The sequence below is a fragment of the Alosa alosa genome, chromosome 17, assembly GCF_017589495.1.
Source record: "Alosa alosa isolate M-15738 ecotype Scorff River chromosome 17, AALO_Geno_1.1, whole genome shotgun sequence".
Taxonomy (NCBI): Eukaryota; Metazoa; Chordata; class Actinopteri; order Clupeiformes; family Clupeidae; genus Alosa; species Alosa alosa.
The window spans coordinates 9,137,805-9,162,835 of record NC_063205.1 but is presented as its reverse complement, the minus strand read 5'-3'; the positions used below and the strand labels follow the sequence as shown (position 1 = coordinate 9,162,835).

At 41.4% G+C, this 25,031-nt stretch overlaps 2 protein-coding genes across 2 annotated transcripts; one reads left to right on the top strand and one right to left on the bottom strand.

The window, feature by feature from the left end:
* Positions 1–2,947: 2,947 nt before the first annotated feature.
* Positions 2,948–7,411, top strand: LOC125310996 (toll-like receptor 13). Its single transcript, XM_048268801.1, has 5 exons — positions 2,948–3,086; positions 3,147–3,456; positions 4,480–5,469; positions 6,381–6,427; positions 6,984–7,411. Exons 1-5 carry the CDS (start codon positions 2,948–2,950, stop codon positions 7,409–7,411), a joined length of 1,914 nt encoding a protein of 637 aa, XP_048124758.1.
* Positions 7,412–17,634: 10,223 nt separating this feature from the next.
* On the bottom strand, positions 17,635–21,599 carry rergla (RERG/RAS-like a). Its single transcript, XM_048268247.1, has 5 exons — positions 21,356–21,599; positions 21,185–21,241; positions 20,561–20,634; positions 19,962–20,110; positions 17,635–19,300 (listed from the first exon to the last, which is right to left on the bottom strand). Exons 1-5 carry the CDS (start codon positions 21,405–21,407, stop codon positions 19,015–19,017), a joined length of 618 nt encoding a protein of 205 aa, XP_048124204.1. The 5' UTR covers positions 21,408–21,599; the 3' UTR covers positions 17,635–19,014.
* Between the last annotated feature and the right edge of the window lie 3,432 nt (positions 21,600–25,031).

The following is a 25,031-nucleotide window of genomic DNA, read 5'->3' as shown; positions in this document are numbered from 1 at the left end:
ATATAGAATGAAAATATGAGTGCTTTAGACCATTATTTGCCAAGGTATGCTCATGCGTTTTGTAAAATGCCTATGGAAACTCCCCATGGGACTTTTGTTATCCAAAATGCATACTGACACTCAAATGCTTACTGCACATGAACCCCTTTGTGTAGAAGCATAATCCTGGTCTCAAATGAAAGGTAACACTTTGAGGTTTCTTGTTGACTATTTAGACTGTATGTCAGGTGTTCTGATATAGACTGACTACACAAAATATGGAATAATTACAAAAAAGTCTCTATTTTTGCATTTACTTTGTTGGTTCAATGAGTGTGCATAAGATAAACTATACATCTGTACAACTAATATTGGATAATACAACATGAAGATTCAATTTCTATGAATTCTTGTGAATATTTCAGTACCCAATATGTTGCATCTACTTATGGTGCTGCAGCTACACTTCAGCCAGAAGGGGGGCATTTTGGATCAAATTTAATTGAGACATAATAAAACTAGATGTACCGCAGAGCGGTACAAAATATGACCGCCGCCCAGTCCAGCACATTTTTTCCACAAAAATAAATCACGCTGAAAGGCCTATATGACTCTAACTGTTTCACTAAATTTCATTATCCACACTCAATTCTCACTGGTATCTGCTAGACAACAAGTACCAAAACATGATTAGTTCATAGATTTCACATGTAAAATTCATTTTATACAACCCCACCTCCATCTTGCCTGTTCATAATTCTGAGAAATTCTTGAACTGTGTGCATGTACATGTTTATGTTATGTGTGTGGGTGTGTGTGTGTGTGGGTGTGTGTGTGTGTGTGTGTGTGTGTGTGCCTGCGTATGTGCCTGTGCATGCATGCGTACATATGTCTATTGTGTGAGTATGTGTCATACGTATGATTACTGTGAATGTATGTGTGTGCGTGTGTATCTGTTTGTGCACATGTGTGCACATGAAATGGGTTAACATGACCCCTGGAAGCAAACATACGGAAAAAATTGGTCATCCTAGGCCCTACAGTTCTCAAGATATTCACAGAGAACTGTGTCTGCCCTACCCTCCTTTCGGGGGGTCCAATCCAGCAGGGGGGCTACAGATCAAAACGAAAAACGACGGTTCCATGCTATCCATATGGGTTACATGCCCACCAAGTTTTGTGTATCCCAGTCTTTCAGTGTCCCGGGAATCCTTGTTGGCACCGTACTCACTAAATGTACACATAAATTATTTTATTGTATGGCCCCCCATGAACGAAAGTACACAAAACTTGGCATGCATTCAGAGGGTGTCATAATGATCCTACACTTTTAATTTCGTGCAGTTTTGACCATGTCAGCCAGAGATATTGTGATGAAAACACCTAATTTTTTGCTTTTAATTTTTAACTAGGTGGCGCTATACCTGAAATAAGTGGTAATGGGATGGGTTGACATGGCCCCTTAAGACCAACATACATAAAAAAGGTGGACCTCCTAGGCCCTACGGTTCTCGAGATATTCACAGAAAACTGTCTCCGGCCACCTACAGGCCAGTTGGTGTATAGTAACATAAATTAATTTATTGTGTGGCCCCCCATGAACGGAATTCCACGAAACTTGGCGTGCATACAGAGGGTGTCATAATGATCCTACACTTCCAATTTCGTGCAGTTTTGACTATGTTAGGTCACATATACCTGCAATTACAAGACCTCATTTTTACTTTTTTGTGTTTAACTAGGTGGCTCTATACATGAAATGAGTGGTTATGGAATGGCCCCTTGAGATCAACATACAAAAATGGTCCTCCTAAACCAGGGATGTCAAAGTCAAATACATTAGAGGGCCAACAAAACTTTGCAGTGCTGTGTTCTATTTGCAGAATTCACAAGAAAAAATAAAAAAATAGGCTTAAAAATCTGTTATCCATTCTTTAGGACGGCACAGTAAATTGGTTATTGATGCTTATTTTGATTTTCAATTGAGCACAATTACGATTTTCTGTTCAGAAGTTAAAAATTTAAATGATGCGTCAATTTTCTAATTTTCTTTTTTTTGCGCTTGTTGTTGGACTGAACCACGAGCACCGGGGGGCTGGGAGGCTAGATGGTGGACAAGAGCGCCGCCTGAAGTTGTTTGTGATTTTGACTCATTACTTTAGAGATTAATAAATAAAACTTCACCGATTTTTGGGAGATGGGACGCTAAAGATAAGTCTAGGCTATTTAGGGCCTCATTTGCATATTCAAACCTTAAAATAGAAAAAACATGCAATGCATTTGTTTCTCATCATAAGTAATCAACTGAGAAAGTTTCATGGTGATAGCTATAATTTGAAAATGTTACTCTATTCACGCTTTAATTATCTTATTATGCTAATTATGCAAATTATGCAAGTGCAACTTTTAGCAACCAAGTTGAAATCCATCCACTAGGCCTATAGATGCCCCCACCCGACAAAAAAATCCCATTTTTGGAAAGCTAAATGTTGACAGGTTTGGCCTAAACAATTATTCAGTCAGTCTAAAAACAAACGAGAAAAGGTGAGACACTGAACTACCAAAGGCTCTGACTGAAGTTCTGCAATCACTATTAGGCTATATTATTATAAGACACATCAACATCAACACCAGGCTTATAAAAATAAGTCAAATCGAAGCTGTGAGAGATAAACAGGAACAGAAAGAGTACATCACCTCACTACATGCGCAGCATATTTTTGCATTACAAATAACACACATGATGTTTCCTGAGCTGAGTGTCATGTACTGTATGGCATTGAAGTAACAAAAGCAGCCACCACTAACTCATTGACTAACACAGCAACTTCAGTTGCAGGCAGCACCCCCATTGGTTTCTTTTCAAACAGCATCCAGCGGATTCACGCCCAGGACCTTTTCTCACTGATCCTAACATCAAAGGACTGTATATGTTTTTGGTGATTTGGTCTTTTGGAATTCACACAAAATGGCATTTCTCTACTCCCTTCTGATTGTGGCTGTGGAGGTGGTCTGTGTCTTCAGCTGGATGTCTACAAAATGCATTGTGATGGATGAGGCCTCACCTTATCCAGATTTCCCCATCGCATCAAACTCCGAATGCCCAGGTAGTCAACTGAGAGCTTCTTGTTCGCATGTTTCTGATTTGGCATTGGATCTTTCCACAGTTCCACAGGGCATTGAAGTTCTCTGTGTGAGGGTAGCCTATGGATCAACTCTTCAGCCTAATGCTCTTACCAAATTTCACAGTCTCAGGAGCCTGTGTATCAGCGGCTGTCTGTCTGCAATCCTCCCAGAGGCCATTAGGGGACTGACCAACCTGCACCTACTCTCCATGACCTGCAAAGAACGCTGCAATCCGTTGGTACCATCTAAGGTGTTTCATGATCTGTACAATCTGGAGGAACTGAAACTTGAAAACTATGCTCTATCAGAAGTGGCAGCAGATGTTTTCGATGGACTGAGTCAGGTGAAAAGGTTTGATGTTAAAGGAAATAACTTCTCAGAGCTACTCTGTAAACTGTCATATTTTTCAGCGTCGCTCGAATATTTAAGTATAGAACTGGATGTGCAGACCTTATTAATTCCAAATTGCTCATATGGGCAGTTTCCATCTCTGAGAAATGTATATATTTCATTTCGACATGTCAAGAGAATAGAAAGAAATGTTTTTAAACACATAGTGAAGGTATCATTATTAAGCATGCCAATGAACGATGTGCTCCATGCTCAACTCTTGCACTCTGGGATCCAGCAAATTCAACAGATGAATTTACACTTGACAGAGATGAACATACAAACTATTTGTGAAGTTGTATCAGCACTGTCTGTCACCATTATTAATTTGCATTTCAATACATTACAAGAGTACTCTCCGTCTTCATGGAAAAAATGTTATAAGCTGGAAAAACTTACACTTGAAGGAGAGGATTTGATTAACCTCAATCTCAGTTTCATGTCCACTTTAAAAAATGTTCAGAATGTGGTCTTCAACATCAATTTATACGGTGAACGCACCCCTCTTGTTGACGAATCTCTGATGACTCTTTGTACAGGACATGTTCCTTTGACACAGCTGAAGCATTTTACGTATTGGACTCAACGGTACCTGATACTCAGAGCCAAACAATTAGCTTGTCTAAGTCACCTGGAAAACCTGGGGTTGAAGGGAAAGTTCACACAGATCGAGAAATCTACATTTGAAGGACTTAGCAATTTGCAGCATCTGTACATTTATGCAACTCCTTTGTCTGAAGTACGCCACATTAAAACTGAGAACATCTTAAATAATTCCACTATCCTAGATATAAGCAATCCGAGTTATATAACAATTGAAAATGATGCCTTTAATGGACTGTCAGGGCTTCGTAGCTTAACACTGCAAGCAAACATTTCAGTAATAAACGCGACATGTTTCTCGGGTCTGGAAAATTTACTTGAATTAATACTCTCTTCATGGAGAATTCAAACCATTGAAGACTTTGCTTTTGCAAAACTTAGGCAGTTGAAAAGTATGACTCTGAGCAAAATATTTAAAATTCAAAGGAACACTTTGAAGGGACTTCAGAATTTGGAGACTTTGATCCTCGACAATAATCTCTTAAAGGACTTAGAAGCAGAATCCTTTGCCCATTTGCCCTCTCTTAGGGTTCTCCACCTTGGGAATCTGAAGCTTCCCAACACTGAGCTCTTTGAAATGCAAGTTCTCAACCTGAGTCTCATCTTTGGGGACTTCCCTCGCAACCTGTCTGAACTCACCATCGAATCTATGCACCCTATGACTTTGGTCATTGCTGATAACAGCACCCCAGACGTGGGCCTGAGTCTCTCACTGTCCAGCGAGAAGATTGTTTTATGGGGTTGTGAGACACGCTTTCTGAAATCTGTCATCAGACTTGATATCTCTGCTAATCACTTCTTGTGTGCGCCTGACCTCACTTTTGGCCTTCAGCACTTCACCTCTGTGGCACATCTGAAATTCGCCCACTGGACCACTACCAGTACTCAAGATCTTTCCGGCTTGAACAAACTTGTGCATTTAAAAAGACTTAAACTGATTAATGTGGATTTCTACAATCAACCTGATTTCAGTGTCATGTTTCATGGCTTGATGAAACTTCAGAGTCTGGATCTCTTTAATTGTTTAGTAGTTTCCTTCGACAGGGTCATCAGTGTGGACATGAGGTCTCTGAAATATGTGTTCCTTTTTATTTCATCTGAGACCACTCTATCCAAGCACTTCTTCGAGCCCTTGCACAGCCTAAGATCTGTTGTCTTCTTTGAACCACGGTTGTTCTGCAACTGTGAAAACTCCTGGTTCAATAGCTGGGCAAAGCAGGAGAGTCCAATAGGGGTGTTCTTTGCCTCAAAGCAGCAAAGGGCACTGCAGTGCCTTAATGGGGACAGGCTCCAGGACTTAGAGCGGTACGGTCTGACCCACTGCAGGCTGGAGGTTGGGTCTCAGCTCTTCCTCTGCACTACAGGTTTCTTGTCAGTGGCGGTTCTAGACTCAATTACTCCCCGGGCGAGATCCCCGAGCCCCCAACAACAAAAAAATCTTCTTTTTTTTCAAACAGTTATTTTTTTATTGAGACATTTTAAATGTCATTTTTAAAGCAACAACAGGCAATTCTGCACAAACAAGCAGATGGCAAACAATGAGATGGCAAAATACTGCTTACAGCATTGCCAAATGACAATGAGGCAATTCTGCACAAAACCGTATTAGAACTTAAATAAATACACAATAGGCCTATATACATAAAAGTGGCAAATATAACTTACAATCATATGTCCATCGTGTTTGGCACTCGACAGTCGACAACAATCCACAAATTCCCATGATCCACTCGCGACCTCAGTCAAGACCAAACCAATTCACCTGGGTGACCTCTTAATCGTTTTGTCACCTATTTTTATTAGCCATTTCACACGGTTAATTAAATGTGCAGGAATCATAGGTCTGCATTCATAACATTATGAGATGTGCGTTGTTTGGAAGAAAGTCAAGGTGTGACTGATTTTAGCCCACTAATAGACTGTTGTAGGCTACTATACAGTGGATCCCCATTCATCCCCCCTTTCCCGTTTCATTAAGGAGACCCAGAGGTGAACTGTCCCCCGCAAACCCCTCCCTTCGCCCCTTCCTCTGCACAGTGCAGTGCAGTAGGCCTACCTTCTGAGCAACAGGGGCGCCAATTCCCTAATTCCTCACACAAGTGATGGATAATAGAAAATCGTTTTGCGACGTTTATTATTATTATTCTTTTTTTTTTTTTTTTTTTTTTTTTTAAGCGCTCGTGCCGCCCCCTACAAGATGCCGCCCGGTTCGCCCGTACCTAAAACCGCCACTGTTTCCTGTTGCTCTTTATCCTGACCGTGCTCATGTACCATCTGTGCAGCACCACCAGAGGGCACTACTACCCTTATGATGTCTTTGTGTCTCACAGTGATAAGTCAAAGTCAAAGTCAAAGTCAAAGTCAAAGTCAGCTTTATTGTCAATTTCTTCACATGTTCCAGACATACAAAGAGATCGAAATTACGTTTCTCACTATCCCACGGTGAAGACAAGACATATTTTACCAATTTTAAGTCCACAGACAAACATAACATTCAAGTAAACAAAAAGTAAGTAAATAAGTAAATAAGAGGGCACATATAATAATGAAAAATAAGAGCAGCAAAATTTTGTTGAAATTGTGCATAGACAGTCAATAAAAACTAGTGCAAAGTCAGGCCAATAAGAGGCTTGGGTAGTTCTGTTTGACCTGAGTAATGAAGAAAGTGGCATAGTGGTGCAAGTTATGTAAGAGCAGCAGAAGTGTTGTGTTTTCAGGACAACAACACCAAGTTGTAAAGTGTACAAGTGTGCAAGTGTTCAAGTGTGCAAGTGGAGTAGTGCAGGCGGCCATTGTGGGTCCAATGTCCAGGATGTTATGTAGCTGAGTGTGGAGGGGGGAGAGGAGGGAGAGAGTTCAGCATCCTTACAGCTTGGTGTATGAAGCTGTTGATAAGGATGAGAGCTGGGTTGTGGACAGGCTCCTGCCCAGCCTGAAGCATAGGGGACCCCCATTCCTCAAGCTTTGCCTACCCAGGAAGGATTTCCAGCTGGGGAAGGATATTGTGGAGAATAAAACTGACAGTCTGTACAGAAGCCGCCGCACCCTCTGCCTGGTCAGCCGCCACTACCTGCGGAGCAACTGGGGCTCCCTGGAGATGCGGCTGGGCACCTACCGGCTGCAGGTGGAGCACAGGGATGTGCTGATCCTGGTGTTTCTGGAGAAGATCCCTTCTAACCTGCTCTCTGCCCACCACAGGCTGGCCCGACTCGTCAAAACCAGGACTTACATAGAGTGGCCTCAAGACCCGGCCCAACAGGAGGCATTCTGGGACACATTATGGGACAAGTTAGTGCCAGAAGTGTCACAATGAATTTCCACAAAAAGGTTTTTGCATATCACAATGAGAAATCTTAGTTAGCTTGAGCTCCCATGTCTGTCTTGTTGAGTTTATGGTACATTTTTATTGGGAGATGGAGTCACTGTTGTAAAATATATATATATATATATATGATAATGCTATGCTGTACAGTAAAATATTTGGCAATTGAAGGACTAACCTGTTGTAGTATTTCAAGCAAACCCAATTGATCGCCTCATTTGTATGATTTTTATGATTACTATTTTCTATAGATCTTTGTACACAATTGACATACAGTTAGTACAACAAATGTTACACTTTCAACTCTCATATCAATTAACTTGCATGTATTTGTCATCTAATTGTTTAACTGTAACAACATTCAAATTAAAATGTCAACAACAGATTGTTTGTGTATTTGTGTAGGGGGTAATCCACATAAACAAGTACTCCATTTCAGATTTATTGGTTTGAATAATTTCTGTTGGGTGGGGATGACAGTGATCTACACAATCAGTGTGGACAGTGACAGGGGTGTGGTGAGTGGTGACAATAGACAGTGAATCACACAACCAGTTTTTCCTCAACATTTCAGTACCCCCTCTTAACTTAACTTAAAAGGAATGTTTCTATTTTGAAACTCATCATAGCCTGGAACGGAAATGGCAATGGCTGTAGATCACTGACTGTTCCGAAGCAGTCATGTTATGTAGGTTGCCCTATACCATATAAAAAGCTGTTAGTTACTAGTGTACCTCACCTTGTGTGCAAATAATTATTATTGTATATTGTGTGTCAAACAGAGATAGCATCAGAATCAAGATATATGCACATACATTGTAAGCAAATTTGTTGTCCATGTGCATATACCATTGGATAACTACTCCACTGTGGACCACACTCTAAGACTGATTACCAGTATTTCAGTGTCTCTGAAGATGGATGAAGGTGTAGATAATATATTGCAGTACATTAAATTAACTGCAGTTATACAGTGCAGTACAGTAATATTTTATTGTCCAAAATATTGCATTTCTGCAGTAAAGGGAACTAATCCTGGTGCAGTGAGCTGCCTGCTACAACGGCGGCACTCGGGGAACAGTGAGGGGTTAGGTGCCTTGCTCAATGGCACTTCAGCTGCGGCCCACTGGTCGGGGCTCGAACCAGCAACCCTCCGATTACAAGTCCAGAGTGCTAACCAGTGGGCCACGGCTGCCCATACATGCAGATATGCACTGAACCTGAGTATTAGCCATTTATATGACACAGGAGAGTCATGGTCCGGTGACCATCAATAGTCAAACTTTATACCAGTTGACATAACACTTCAAATGAAATAAAAACACTTCTGGTACAGCAAGACAATGCTGCTGATCAAAGCCCATGTTGGAAACTGAAGACTATTTCATTTTGTGAGGGTAGGTCATATACGAAAGGTTGAAATCAAATGTTAAGCTTGCCACGATTGTGAGGGCTACCCACACCTATCACAGGTGTTCCAGCAGTGAAAGCCTGGGCTTGACAGCAGAGAGGAGCATAGCATGAAAGCATAGCATCCCCTCTCTTCCAGAGAGCGGATCTGTTTGGGCTGCTAACATATCTATCTCTTATGCCATTCTTAAAACAACACACACACACACACACACACACACACACACACACATCAGAGGTGTTCTTTTGTCTCATCCATCACCCACCCTGGCAAACAGATCAACACTGGCACTCTGCCATCTTAGGAAATGCTTGGAAATCTGTTTTGATGAAGTAATCTAGCGGTGAAGGAAATAAAACAACAGCGCTCAGGATGAATTTAAACTATTGCACTTTTCCACAGTTGAAATTTATTTAAAGTGTCTGTTGAGCTGTGGTGCACGCTTTGAAGTGCAAGCAAGTTCAGTTTGATAATGATTTTGAGTGACGACTATAGAAGGCATTTGTAATTTGAGATCTTTTCATATCCCTCGAAACTAAAGTCTTGAGTTTTTACACTGTCTAAGGAGGTGGCCTCTTCAAGTGAAGCCATGATTACAGCATCTACTGTGTCAAATATTCAACTTGTTTAACAAAGAGAGCAAGTATTTTAAGTTGTTTTGTAGGTTGTGTTTATCAGTGATGACTTAATTTGGATTGGGAGTAGACATGGAGGGAGAGGGAACAGTGACCGCATTGTAGAATTCAGGTTGGATACTGGGAAAGATACTGATTGGTCCTGGCAGTTTTGGGTGGAGAGGAACTGATTGTACATTGCATTTACGGCACTGTATGCTTTTTTATGTCACCATGAGTTTAGACTGGACTATGAAGCAATGTGATGTATTTTGTCAGGGGATGTGTAGGGCACTGATCAGTCATTTTATCACAGAATTTTCACATGAACGGAACTAAACTAAGCTAAGAAGTGTCCCTTGAAATAATGTTGAATCAGACAAGTTAATAAAAGTGCTCATGGCTGTTTGGCTGCTTCTGGCTATTATGGTGACGTCTAACTTCATCAGACTCTTTTGGGACACAGTGTAAAGTCAAAATAAAATCAGAATGATATGATTTTCAAATCACGTAAACCCTATAATTGATTGAGAATAGTGCAAAGACAACACTTGTTGAAACAGAAATTGTATTGTTTTTTGGGATGGGGGGGTATATGACCTCAAACATGGGCGTAATTTATGGTAAGGACGGAAGGGATGTTTCCACCATTTGTATTAATCAAAATTCAAAATAAAATTCAAAATGTTTGAACTAAGAAATAGTTTGTCACACTCAGACTCTACCACATAAAAACATCATGGAAACATTAACTCTGCAAAACGGTGTGAAACGGCTGCAAATGCAGATGCAACACCCTCTAGCCACTAGACATCTAGAAGGAACAGGAAGGGGGGAAAACGTGTGGCCTGTGTGGTTGGTGACATCTCTCTGTTCTTGTTCGGTTACAGGTGAACACTTTTTAGAAGTTATATCTTTGGACTTTTTGAATACTTTAATGATATTGTGCATTAGATGATGAAATCCCCCAATTTGCAATTTCAAGTTGAGGAGTATTGTTCTTATACTGCTGCATTATTTGCTCAAACAGGTTTTCACACAGTGATGAATACCTTTGCATCTTTAGAGACCCTGCCTCACTGTTGCTCCCGTCCCGACTTTTTTGAGATGTCAAAACGTTGGCACCAAATTCAAAATGAACTTTTTTTTTCAGGAAATAGTCACAAAGTCAGTTTGTTGTCCGTATCCTTTTTGCAACTAAATATGGATTTACCTTACTTCTTTACATTTTACACATCATCTCAACTTTTTTGGAAACAGAGTTGTATAAAGTAAGTGTTACTAGCATTGAAAGGGAAGGTGGTTTTCAATTAAGTTATCTAATTTGCGATCATTGCAATTTCATGTGAATTACCTTTTCAATAGCTTAAATGAAGGATACAGAATTATGTTAATCATTATTCAGCATAATATGCTTGCTCATGTGTGTGTTTTAATTATAGGAATGTATAACAAGGGTTAATCGCTTTGAAACACTTTGAAACTGTCCTCAAAAGTCCTCAAATCCATTAGATGACATCTTACCTGATACCATTTGATATCACATCCATACAACTCTCTGTGAACCTTTTCCTCAGATTTATTAATCACTTTATGAGTGAATGTTTGATATGTAAACAGAGAGAAGTGGGAAAGTAAAGAGCAATTTGTCACCATAGGTGACATTAAGTCCATTCAGTGCCAGCAGATCACTTAGGCTGTAGTGCCAAACCTATGATGATGACAGCTAACCACACAAACACACTCACGCTCACACACACACACACACACACACACACACACACACACACACACACACACACACACACACACACACACACACACACACAATGTTCTACAGTTCCCACTGGATTATGCAAGCATCTTGGAAAGTAGAACAACAGATTGTGTCAGTTTGACTACAATTCAGTTTATGTTTCTGTAGTCATAAATGAGCTTAAATAGTGCTAGGATCTTTACCAAAAACTGGAAGTTATAATAATTGTACAGGAAAGTGTGAAGTATTGGTACGTATGCTGATTGTCACTTGAAGCATTGATAAACCACAATGTTTTATGCTCCAGTGTAAAATCGCATCTCATCCCATGAACATCAGTACAAAAATCGCTCCCACATCAAGGCACTTGAGTTTAATCATGTTCCAAATATTTCAGTGTAAGTGAGCCTTGTGTGAAATTAGAATCTGGAACTATTGGCTCTCCCAAAACATACTCCCCCTACCCCCCAAAAAAGTCACTGTTTGATTATTCTGGCAAAAGCCACCATTTTGAGAAGCTGTTCAACACCGCTGGATGGTTACGTAACTGCTGAGACCCTGTCACATTGTGAGGGGGGCTGTCGGCTGAGCCTTGAGGAACTGCTGGCTCTAGACTGTGAGGTGCCCATGCCAGACTGAAAGGGGACGAAAGTCCTAAGATCCCAATCAGTATGTGCTTCATTTGGTGCCCATAGCCATTTCTGATTTATGTAACTGCAAATGGGGAACTCAGTCTGGGAGATCACAGACTGTCCTTTGGGTATTAGCCAACCAGTAATGTGACCTAATGGTGGAATGCCCTCGTGAGCATAAAGCCCTGGGCTGATTATCTCGGGAGAAATCAATATTAGAGAATCTGTTCCATACCCAGTTCAGGACTTCCGTGTCTCTGTGTTTGCTCAATCAGGGACAAAATGTGGAAAAAAAGAGCTAAATATTTTTCTTCGGGAGTCATAATCTTAACATTAAGGATACTGGGAAGAATGGAGCTCTGCTTGCAGTCTCTCCCGAAAAGTAAACTTTATCTCTTCTGGCGGCAGAAACAGAAATGGATACGGCTGTCCCTCACGCCCCTTACATAACCTGGGTTTGATTACAGCACTCGCTATCCCATTCTCCCTTCACTGAAACCTGATCCACCGGTGGTTTGAAACCCAAGAGATGGTTTATAATGGGCCCCCACACCAGAAAAGTCACTATTGCTTTTCAATAACTAACAGCTAGGATCGGTGAGGTCAGGTTGACTCCACACTGGCTGGCCCAATTCTCTTAGGTGAGATAGATTTCTCAGTGACAGGGTCCGAGTCTTTAATCTTAAAAGCAAACAGACATATACCTAGATACTCAACTGAGGGAGAGTGGCTCGGTGGTTATAGGTAATATGGGGCTACCCCTGGAACAGGGTAGCTGCTTACAATTAGCCTCCTAAAAACTGAGACATTGTGGTCCCTAAGAGAGCTTATTACATGCTCATGCTCCTCTGGACAACATGCAGTGATTACTGGCTGGTGACTTACTGGAAAATAACGAAGCAGCCAGTATGGTGGGATGTCACATTCAGGGGACATGTCTGGAAAGTTTAGGTGATTGTGACATATTTTGTAATCATGTGATATACTTCAGTAAACCCCCAGCAGGACTGCTCACTCGGGGAAGTTTATCCATCCGTCCATCCATCCACAAATGGACTTTTCCAGAGGCGTAGGAAATTAGGTTAAGCTTGAGTGCCCTCCTGAGCCGCCACATCTCAGCGTAATGGATTGCATTTAGCATGACACTGAGCAGCTGGGGAGACACCCCTAACCTCATTGGTTCACCTATGACGAGGAATGGATTTGACACGGGACAGCATGTTGTCAGTGCCTTATTGACTCTTAACCTCAACCCAATGACAGCAATTCTGTGGGCTGAAAGGGGAGAGAAAGGTAGAGAGGCCAAACAATGCGGCCGATCAGTGGATACATTAGACAAGGATGTTTAGGTCTCAGTTTAAGAGTGGAACCAACCCCCCACAGGCATTGCTGATGTGGAGGATTAAATGCTCAATACCTGAGGTGCTGTTGAGGTTATTGAGGTCGATTCTGCACACAGAGCCCTGAGTAGACACACACTCTTGGCTGATATCCCTCTGCATTTCTAACAGCATCATATCTCTCTATGCCTCAAAGGACCTTTGAGAATGGCTGTTGGTGGCCCCATTTAGGCCTGCTGTAGTTTTCAGCTGTGGATTTCTGGGTGTTCCTTTTTCTCGGAGCCGTGCTCCACCCTCTTTGCTATGCCATGCTCCTCTTTTCCGTCGCACCACTCGACACATTCCCGGCATTCCTGAGCCGAGCTATCCATGCTGTAATGCAAGGGAATGAGAGGACAAACGGAGCGTGTCACGGCCCAACAGGGCCCTTATCGCCTCGAGAAATACCTGAAGCCTATCTGGGCTGGTATGCTGGGTCTGTGCAGAGCAAGGCGGGTATAAATGGCAGTGCTGTTATCTCTCTCATCAGGGGGCTGGTTCCCGTTAGTGGGGCATGCCAAGGGCAAAAGAGCGTACAGGTGGCACGCTTTTCACCAGGGAGGGAGGTGGGGATGGTGAATTCGGCTAGCAGATGGTTAGGTGGTCCCAGGAACATAGTATAAGAATATTCACCTGGATGTTGTTGTTGACGGTGATGATGATTTTGATGTGTCTGCATTTTCGTCCACCGTCCACTTTTATATTCTATCAGATGTTCTCTTACATAATTATGTGAAACTTGAATTTATTTGTCTTCTAGCCATGCATCTCATTATGCAATACTTCGTAAATAATGAATGAATGAATGAACTGCATACGTTTCCAAATTCAATAGACGTTTTCAGAATTACTCTTAAAGGTGGGGTAAGCTATTGCATACAACGTCACATTTGTTTATGTTTATGTTTAATTGTCTTAGCAGATGCTTTTGTCCAAAACAACGTACATTATATTTTAACCAAGGACCAAACACAAGTACAAAGCACAATCACAAAGGAGAGGTAGCTCACCCCACCCTTCAGTATTCCCAGAAATACTCCACACAGTGTTATGTTTTTGTTTTGGGGACAGGCTGCCCCCACTTTGTTTGTTTCCACTTTTCGGAGTCTGGGCTGCCAAGAGAGAGTTTTTTTTCACCGCATACTCACGGGATGGGCAGCTAGCAGATCACGAGGAGATGTTTGCTGAATGTGACAAAAAATTGTATGGGCTTGAAATCGTGTACGATCGCACCTCTAAACTCTAAAATTATAATACTTGGAAAGTATAGGATGCTTCCTGCGCTCACTTCTGGATATAAAGTTAAGAGCCGTTCTTTATGCCCTTTCAAGGTAAAATGCGTGTCAATGGGTACATGTTGCCTAAAAAAACTTGAAATGGCAGATAGATCATTTTGGAACCAGGTCGGGTGATGATGTCATCATCCCATAACTACCATGGAACCCAGAGGGGGTCATTACTGCCGTATAACCTCATGTTGAGCCAATCCACTCTAATCAAGTTCTTGTCACGTTCCTGTGTGATGTGTTGATCTCAGTGGTACTCTTGAGCCCACTGACGCCATGAGTCCATTAGCTGTTTGGATGTGTTACATTCCTAGGCCTACACTGTAACTTTGACAAGGAATAAAATAATCTTCCTCTCCATCTTTCATGAGATTTTGAAATATGTGGGTAAATGATTGTGCTAGATTAACCACTGAAACATGTGCATCCTCATAAGTTTTAAGATTTCCTCATAAGATTTATGGGCTGATAAAATACTGTACAATAGCCCGCAAGAAGGGTGATAAAAAATGGGTCTGTCATTCATAGCCCGCTTCTTGCTAGCACTGCTAAACATGAAGGATCTATAATGGATGGGACAGATTTAGCGCTACGCTACGTACCGTGAAGATGAATGATAACATCACCATCATAACAAAAGACTCGAGCAGTTGGCGGTTAGGGCCGAGCAGCCCCCTTAGCTCTCTCCTAATCAGGCCCATATGCAAAGACACTCACGCCGCAGGGTGACTTCAAAGGGATTCCAGCCACTCACTGCAGGCCTAGCCCCCTGACCTCATTATAAATCCAGCTAGGGGTATTATGGTCCTCGGTGTGAGGCACCTTCGACGCTTCTCCCTAAACTGACATAGCGTAAGTGTCATGGCTCCAGGAGAATTACCTACACAAAATGAGTCAGAAGATCAGCATGGTGAAGGTTTGTGTTACTCTGTGTTTTTCAAGCCCTGCACCAACCGTAAGCCATAACATCTAGCCTTTCTCCCCGTTATGGGTGTGTTGTTATCATGAGAGTTTCCACAGAATTTTAATAAGATCTCATTTACATCTATGTAAAATTGAGTTATTGAGCTAAATTAGTGGAGCCTCTCTGCATACAGATGATTCAATGTCATTAAATGTTTGTCGTACTTCCGTCACATCGTGTCCCATGTCTCATGCAATGCCAAATTTGTAGGTCTGTGACAGGATTGCATAACTACTGCGACAATTAATTTGCTGGTCTTGAAAAAGAACAGAACAGTGAACCTCAGTTAGCGTTTGTTCTGTGATTATCTTCAAAGCACAGTCAGCATAACATAGTAAATAGATGTCAGCAGCACTCTGAATAATCCAACTTCATAGCAAAGAGGATGAAAACAAACTCAAAAGCCAGCTTTACGCCATGAAAACTAAACATAAAACTCAGGTGAAAGCCAATATTTCAATCTGGCGTGTGAATGAGTGCTGCCTTCACCATCCATTTCACACCTTAGATCAAAAACAACTAGTTATCACAGGCTGGGAGTCTAAATCAAAAGGGCCGATTTTTCAACACTACATCCTCATCGCACCTGGCCTACCAGTATCTGCCAGCCCTGTGGTGCCTGATAAAAGACATTACTCTGAAGCGCAATGTAAACATGTCATGCTCTGAATGTTGTTTTCTACACGTGTAAGAGAGAGAGAGTGAGTGTGCAGACTGTGCCCTAGCAGAGCGATGGCACAAGTGGTAACATTGCCAGGGAGGGCTAAAGTGATCTCGCCTGGGTTTAATACTGCCTCAGCCCCCCCTACACACACACACTTGTTTTCTTTCCCCTATTTTTTTCTCCAATTGTACTTTTCTGTTGCTATTCATCATTTTCTTTTCTTGCTGCTTTTCATCTTGCATACTGCCTCACTATTGATTTGTTTCCCTCTATTTCTACATTGGCTCAATCTCTAATCGTATTATTTTCTCGCCTGCGCTGGACTTCTGAATCTCTCTTTTGGTTTTCTTTCTAATCTCTCTCTTTGTCACCAACAGATTAACCTGTCTCCCTCTTCTTGTTTTTCTCTCTAATGTTTTTGACATGACACCACGGAGATGGTGGTAAACAATATTGCTCATACGGTTTGGATTAGTGAAGGCTTTATGGGCATCCGATGACTAGCCCTGGGTGTGAAAAACTGCCTGGTGTCTACTAAAAGCCCATGGTTTTAAGCTACCAATGTTTTTTCAGATTAGTTACTGTAAGCCCACTGTGTGTAATCACTGCACGTGAAGGCCTGTCATACAATACTCTATGATGGCATTGCGGATCCTGAATTTTGTTTATTTTATTTATTTTGAAGTTCTTTTCCCATAAGAGGTCATGGATTGTATTCTTTCCCAGTAGGCTAGTATCAGTTCAGTTTAAAAACACTCCTAAGAACAAAATATGTTCATCTATAAATTCTGCAGTTGACAGGGCAATGTACTCCTCCCTAAGAAAGAGATGGAAACGTATGAAATATAGTGCTTTCTCAGAACACAAAGTTCCCCCGTGAGAAACTTGACACATTTATCCAACACAAAAGCATTTAAACTTAAAAGAGCTTATAGACAAAACACATGTGACAAAGGTGTTTAAACTGACACTACAAAATCCTTTGAATTCCAGACTAAATAAAACCATAAAGCTTTGAGGAGGGGAAAGGGCTCTTGTGGAGACCAGGTGATTATTGAAAGCTCTGTGTACCTGTTCCAAGAACTTTAAGGAGCTCTATTTACCAGTTGTGCTATCTCTCAGGTGGAGAATGCTGACAAAACCCCTATGCAGCGAGACGGCCTTATCTCCCTCTGCATCTCATGCCACAGCATCAGAGGACCTGCCAACACCACCCCACCCTTTTCTTGGCCTGCCCATGGTCTGACTGTACTTCTTGACTCATCTCTGAGAATGTAGTACAGATGAGGGGGTCTCCACATGAGTACGCCTTTCATACATACTGCCTTTATTGTGATTGTGATTAAAATGAACTGTTGTGCTTAAGTGAAGACTCGATGGTCTCCCTGGTTCTTAGTCCCCTGATTCATTGTTATGTTCCTCAAGGGAATATAATATTAAACATAGCTGACCCTCTGTCTTACCATTAGACATTTTGATGGCTAGCTTTGAAGGAACTACAACTCACATTTTTTTTGTTTTTAAACAATAACCTTTATTTTGCATTCTTGAAGAAACTGTCTTAGATATGCTCATACAAATAGGACAAAATAAGACAATCTACCAAAACAAAATTATTAGTGTTCTTCAGCACACACATTTGGCCTTGAATGATCTTTCACCAGTCTTCATCCCAAACCAATGTGATCGCATAACATGCTCTTTATTGATCTGAGTGTTCATACTTTGGCCACCCTTGAAAGCACAGGTATCAACACTAAAACCACACTATCAACACAAAAACCATAGTTACATGTCACTACACAAAGCACGTCTACACCGGTTCCACAACAAGTGTTTTCCATTTAGAAATAACAATCACTACGGCCATGGCCCAAGGGCATCACTTAAGTTACATAACAAACAATGTGATACATGGGCATGGCACTAGATTACATGACTACAGAAGCAATTATTTCATTCAGACTCGTGGATTTTTCCACTGGTTTAATGACAGCACATTATTAAGCCAACACATAGAGCACTGTGCTACACAAACGGCACTACCTTTTCAATAACCCTACTTGTGCTTACAGGAAACCACTGAAGTTATTTCAGAGACAATAGGACAAGAGGGGCTTTTCTTGTTCTTTTGATTGAAAATGCTTCACTTAGGTTTACATACAGATGCTTTTGGAAGCATGTGGCCATTTAAGCATCCTGGTCCTTATTTCACACTCGAACGGTTGAGGAACAGTGGAAAATTGAAGAGGGGGATAAATCGGAAGTGCCTGCCATGCTTATGCAACAGTGTGGACGGAGGGAGAGTGTGCTGGCTAATGTGCTCTCTAAATGCAGCCCACTGCCCTTTCCACTAACCTACCTCTGCAATCACATACCGTGCGAGTCTAACACATACCTTCACCACTGAGAATGTTCAGCTTTTTCTAATGTAATGCATAGCACATTAACGGTCCCTTTAAGTGCAATCAAAGTAATTGTTTACTCAAGATTATATAACTCCTTAATCTCCATTTGGGAAGGAATGCCTTTTCACTGTAAAGGATCTCAGACTTCCTCTTACTGCTGGTAAGGTAAATCACATTCTTTGCGCCATTTTTTTTCTGGAACAACAAATATGGAATGTTTTGCTAAAGAAATGCTTTTCTTACGAGGTCTATGAAAAGGCCTTTTGTACAGCATTCAATATAGATTAGATTATATGTATTCCTGTAATAGAGCCTGTGTTACTAGGCTTCAGACATAAGAAACAAATAGTCCATGGTGCTATATGTCCATCTGTTCTGAAACAGCCAATGTGACTTTTCAAATAACTAATCACGGCATCGGTTTAACAACTGTGTAGGTGCGGGTCGCGTAGGTCCCTGTCCCTACCAGCTCTCCACTTCTCATACAGATTTCCGGCGCTTTCCAAACACGTTGTTGATGAGCTTGGCCATGGACTTGGAGCCGCTGGGGCGCCGCCGGCGCTCCTTGGCCTTGCTGTGCTGGCTAGCGTTGCGCACCATCTTGGAGAACATGAGCGCCACCTCTTGGCAGTGTTCGGCGGCGGACAGCTCGTAGAACTGGCAGTGGGTCTCACCCGCCAGCTGCTGGCCCTCCTCCCTGCTCACCTCGCGTACGTGGCACAAGTCCTGCTTATTTCCCACCAGAAAGACCACAGCGTCCGCGTCCCTACAGATAGCATAGACAAGGACAGGCTTAGCTTCATGCCTTTATCATTACCTGCAACACTGGTCTAAGAGTGGATGTATTCATAAATGTGTGGGTTGATAGGAATGTGAATAGCTTATATTATTGTTCCAAACAGTTTCCTTATTTACTTAATGTGTCTGAGAACAGTAAGTGTGAAAATCAAATGGCTCAAGAGTGAGGTAGTAATTATTATTACTATCTAATTATTTAAGGACTTAATTTATTTAGCTTTCCTTGTCCTTCTGCACCTTCTACATCTCTAATCCTCTCCATGAACCAGTAAATTATACCCAAGAAAAATGTAGGTGCACAGGGAAAATTTTTGATCTATTGATTCCAATTTCAGACTCTCAATGTCAAATCCTAATGCATGAAAATACACAGTCTTCAGATGGCCCATGACGAATGTGGGCGCCCATTCACACCACCCACAGTGCACACATTCTGTTGAACATGTAAACAAAAGGCTTGATGTGAATCGTGTTGACCAGACTGAAGAGAACACCCACATGTCAGCATGTCGCAACAAAACTGTAAATGACACATCAGAAATAGCCTCTGCTGCTCACCACAGCACACTGCGTGCTAGTGGCGGTGGGTGGGTGGACAGTGAGGATTGAGCACATGTTGGGCTGCCTACCTTTTGGTGGCTCCGAAGTTAAGCTCCCTGATTAGGTGCAGGATAGCTTTGGCTGTAAGGAAAGACGAGCGGTCACTGATGTCGTAGACCACCACGAAACCATCTGCCCAGTGAATCTGCTCGCTGAGAGTGGACTTTCCTTCACTAGGCTGGAGACACAAAAGCAATTGAAAACAGATGACAGGACTTAGTCAAATCATGACAGTGGTATTGTATTGATAACATTTCTGTAATGTCTTAGTCAGGAGGTCTTCGCCACTGTAAGCAGCTGGTTTTACATGTAACCTTCACATTTTTCCTATGCATAGAAATGGCATGTAGTGCAAGTTCATGAAGTCTATACTTATAAGTGAGAGAATGCAGTCACTGGGTCTACACGTTCACTAGATCTACACTTTTGATTATATAATGTCAGGCCGAGAGGCAGCCAGGCGGGCTAAGTACACTAAGTGAGACAAATTACACATACTTTCAGCTTTGGCCATTCGACCACTTGAGAAACAGATCGTGTAAGCAGGGGGAGTTCTCTGCATGTGATGTACACGGAAACCATAAGAACCTTGTAAATACTGCTAAATATCAGTCAGTTCCGCACATACCTGAGAACAAGGGTCGTATAGCTCCAGATTCTGCTGTCTTCCATCAATGGATAAGCGTTTTCTATAAATGCACTCTGAAATAAATAGGGAAGATTTGAGTTGGCCAGAAGATATTAGGTATTGTGCAAATCTCGTTAATATACATGTCCACTGTCTCTCCAGTATTTGGTGGTCACATCTGAAATGCTTATCAGCAAAAAACCTGACACATTTTATACCACAGAAAAGTCACTAGGCCTATGTTAACTGGAATTTCTATGCCTTAAACCAGACCAGGAAACTTTGAATTGGAAGGGAATTAAAATGATTGTCTGCACATCATCTTCATATTCTACAGTTTCAGCTCAGCATCACGGTTGTCAACACTCAGCTGCAAGGAATTAGGCCTACTCCATACCAATTATTCTCTCTCGAATTTTGTAGTAATTTTCCAAGGGAAAGTTCTGATTGTGTTGCACCAATAACATCAATTCCAGTGGTTCCATAATTTAGGGTTATGTGAAGGGACAAACAGGAATTAACTAGGCTACCACAGGGTGTGCACTAAAGAGGGAGAGGGCTTACTAGCCTGTATCTCAAAGCAGGAGCATGTAGGTATCAGACGAATTATGATTATCAACTCACCTGATGCCGATGCATATTCGCCAATAAATCGCTTAGTCAGAAATCTGACAATGAGAGCTGTTGAGAAAATGAGTTTTGATTTTGGTTACAAAGTTATATTTAACACAATTAACTATGTATCGTGTTTGATAGGTGACAATCACAAAAACAGTACAGGCAATAACAGGCTACCTGATTTCCCGACCGCTTCGCTCCCTAGAACAGCAACTTTAATGTCATTCATCTTCGCAGCTTTCGCCGTATTATCCACTTATTGAAATATAAAGGACGCGGTTTCTCGAGGTAGCCTAACTCAAGTCCTCATTTTCCGAATCTGTCCAATGGTAAAAGGAACGCGAGCTGATGATGACAATAAAACTCTACCTCGGTACATTCCCGTGCTGCTTCTGCTGCGCTTTTTCTGCTCTGCGAGAAAGAGTGGTCCGCTTTTCTGAGGGAGGGCTTTTGAACTGAAAGAAGCTTGCTGACCAATGTCGTCACTGTGACGATGTGGCCGTGCTTTGGTTTTGGACGCCCAATGTTTTTGAGTGCTTTGCCTCAGCTTGCCCTCTCGTGCATTTCTAATTTTATCTACAGGTGAGCTGTTTCACTTCAAATGTGACATACACCATTTGTTCATGTAGGCTATTGATAAAATAGTCAACTATTCGACTCCAGAACCAAGCATGTGTATTACCTCTGTCTGACTTGTCATTTGCAGTGAGATATCATGTTTATGTAATTTCTAACATGATGCCTGATTCAAAATTGGATTTACACTCCTGTAAAGATCTCCCACCTTCATGTTTTATCAGTGGAGGCTAAGAGGAAGCCCTTTGGAGTCCATGCTAAGTGCAGAGGCACACTACCATCAGGAACAAGCCTTGCCTGTCAAAATTAAGCTCGTAGATGCAAAATAAGTGCAGATGTAAACTGATTGTATCTGGGCCAGTGTTGTTTCTTGCATGCATATCAGAGGCATGCATACAGCTTGATGCACTGAATGATCTTCATCCAGGTCATTATGCAGTCTGATCACCACCACTTATTGCAGTCTCCTATTGCCATTATAGTTGTCTATTTTTGGAGGGCAGTATAATTGTATGCCGGGAAACCTTTTTTTGTGTGTGTTGTTGCAAAATTACATCAAAAACAAAACAGTACACATGTGTTTCTCCTCGCCCTTTAAGGTAAAAGACCCCTTACTGATGAGAGGAGAACTGTTGTTCCCATGCCACATTTAAGATATGAGATAAGGCAGTCCTGGGCAAGGCTCTATGATATACTCGTTATTTGAATTAAGTACTGTAGCTTTCCCAGACAGCCATATACAGTATGCTTGTTGGCTGTTTGAATGAAATGATTTCCAGTTGTCACAGGCTTGTCACTAATATTACATTTTGTTAATTTAGTGAACACCACTCTGGCAGAGCCTCCATCTTGAGGATAATTCATGGAGTACATTAACATAAATCCTGTCTGTTTGGCTTGAGGCTATAAACGTACACTTCCTTCTGTCAGTTACATAAGCTCTACAGATAGTCCATTCTCACAGATATAAATACCCCATAACTTGGGCCAGTTGAGCTGGATTGATCAGCTTTTAATTGCCGTTGAAAAACAATCGGGAGAGAATTTAATGTAAATCTTCTTTTCCTCCACATCAAGTGCTGGTGGCCTGCCCTCTCCACTTCTCTTATGCAGGTGATGTGAATCACACCATCTCTTTTTCACTCTTTCTCTTTTTCCCTAAATCGTTTGCTCCTTTTCCTTCCATCTGGCTCCATATGTGCAGTGGTAGACAGACTCTGTGTGCATTTCTTTAATTCCCCATTGCCTGCAGTATTAATCAAGACGTTAGAGGCACATGTGGTACAGTTTATTTCTCTGTTGCACCTGAATATGTGAACTTGACTTATGAACAATCAGTTGGAATTTAAGAGCAGTGCAGAGGTAGACTGAGTGTCAATTGGACTGCAGCTGTTTCCCCAGAATATCACCCAGTTGTATGGGATCTCTTGCCATCTTTATTGAGATTGTATGTGTTTTATGTCTCGTGAATTAACAAACTCTTTAATCTCCCATGCAGTGCTGGCACAGAAGATCCCTGTACCCCAAGCGGTCAAGTCGTTTCAAAGCTGAAACAAAGGCTCCAGCTCACATGGGTTGTTTTTTCCTCCAGTCTGGCGAGGTTAAATCAGATACATGCAAGTTCAAACATTTTTTTTTTATGTGGGTCAGGGGAGGGCTCAGATTTGCCACATCATTTGCAATCAATAAACCTAATCACTCTCTGGGCTACTGTGCTGAGAGCAAAGGACTGGACTGATAAAGAACGCAGACAGACAGACTACTCTCGTTCTTCTCATCCACCGACGCTGAGGTCAGCACGTGAGAACTGTTCTTTTGCCTCGCAACATCAGATGATACTGGATGTTCCCAAATTAAATCTTTCTCCGGTAGAGAGGATTACTTCAAACAAGGTGTTGTGGCTGCTATTAGAAGAGGCTCAGCATTGTTTTAGAACAAAACAAACTCAGCTGCGAAGGATAAGTGTTGGGGAAACAAAATATGGCAAGGGATGAGCCACTTGATCAGACAGGCGTGCATTCACTGGGAAATCAGGCCAATACCACTGCAAGATATCAAATTTAAAGACACACACAATTGCCACTTTATCTTTAAAACACTGTTATGCATTATGTATGTATGTATGTATGTGTGTATGTATGTATATATACTCTTTTGATCCCGTGAGGGAAATTTGGTCTCTGCATTTATCCCAATCCGTGAATTAGTGAAACACACTCAGCACACAGTAATCACACAATGAGGTGAAGCACACATTAATCCCGGCGCAGTGAGCTGCCTGCAACAACAGCGGCGCTCGGGGAGCAGTGAGGGGTTAGGTGCCTTGCTCAAGGGCACTACTGGTCGGGGTTTCGAACCCTCCAATTAAGTCCGAAGCTCTAACCAGTAGGCCACGGCTGCCCCTATGCCCCTTATGCATTACATACACCTTTAACCCTTAAAGGAGTACCGTCACACCGGTGTGACGGGAATGTTAAGAAATGAACGTTCTAAAGAATATCTGGGATCATTGAATTCAACATAGAATTTTAGAACCTTCAATTGTTGCGGAACTTAGAATGTTCAAAAACCTATACTGCAGTGTGTTCAGCATAAATCATAATTGATGCAAAATATTGAGAAACCTTTATCCACAGATGAAAAGATGTGATCAAAGCACTAATGCATCAAAGCAACAATGGCCTATGGATAGCCTGTTGATATCTTAAATGCTGCCTGTGGAAAATATGCTATTGGACTATTTGAGTTGAATGGGTAAAACCAGTCAATAATACTATACAGTACCATCCATAATTATTTATTGGCACCTCTGCTAAAATTGCCTAAAACCTGGTATAAATCTCACAATGAAAAAAAAATTGAAAAATCCAGCCTTGAATGGAAGCTAATTTATTTTAAGAAAAGGGAAAATCTCATAAAGAAATATATATATATATATTTAAATATTTATTTTGAGTTGCTCAAAATTATTGGCACCCCTGGAAAATCTTATAAACAAAACCTAACAGAAGCATTTTCCTATCTAATTTCAATTTATTTAAGTTAATCAGAGTGTCTGTGAACTTTCAGAAGTAGTTCATGACTTTCTTTTTTTCACTATGGTATGAAAATAAAGTCACACAGAGGCAAAATCCTCTAGTCATTTTTCAACATTGGAAAGACAAGAGAATACACTAAATTTAAATAAAAAAGAAAGTGTGTTGACATTTGTAAGTCAGAGAATGTCTATGACAACTAGGTACTTGTTTATTGGTAGTCTTGTTAGGTAGTCCATAGA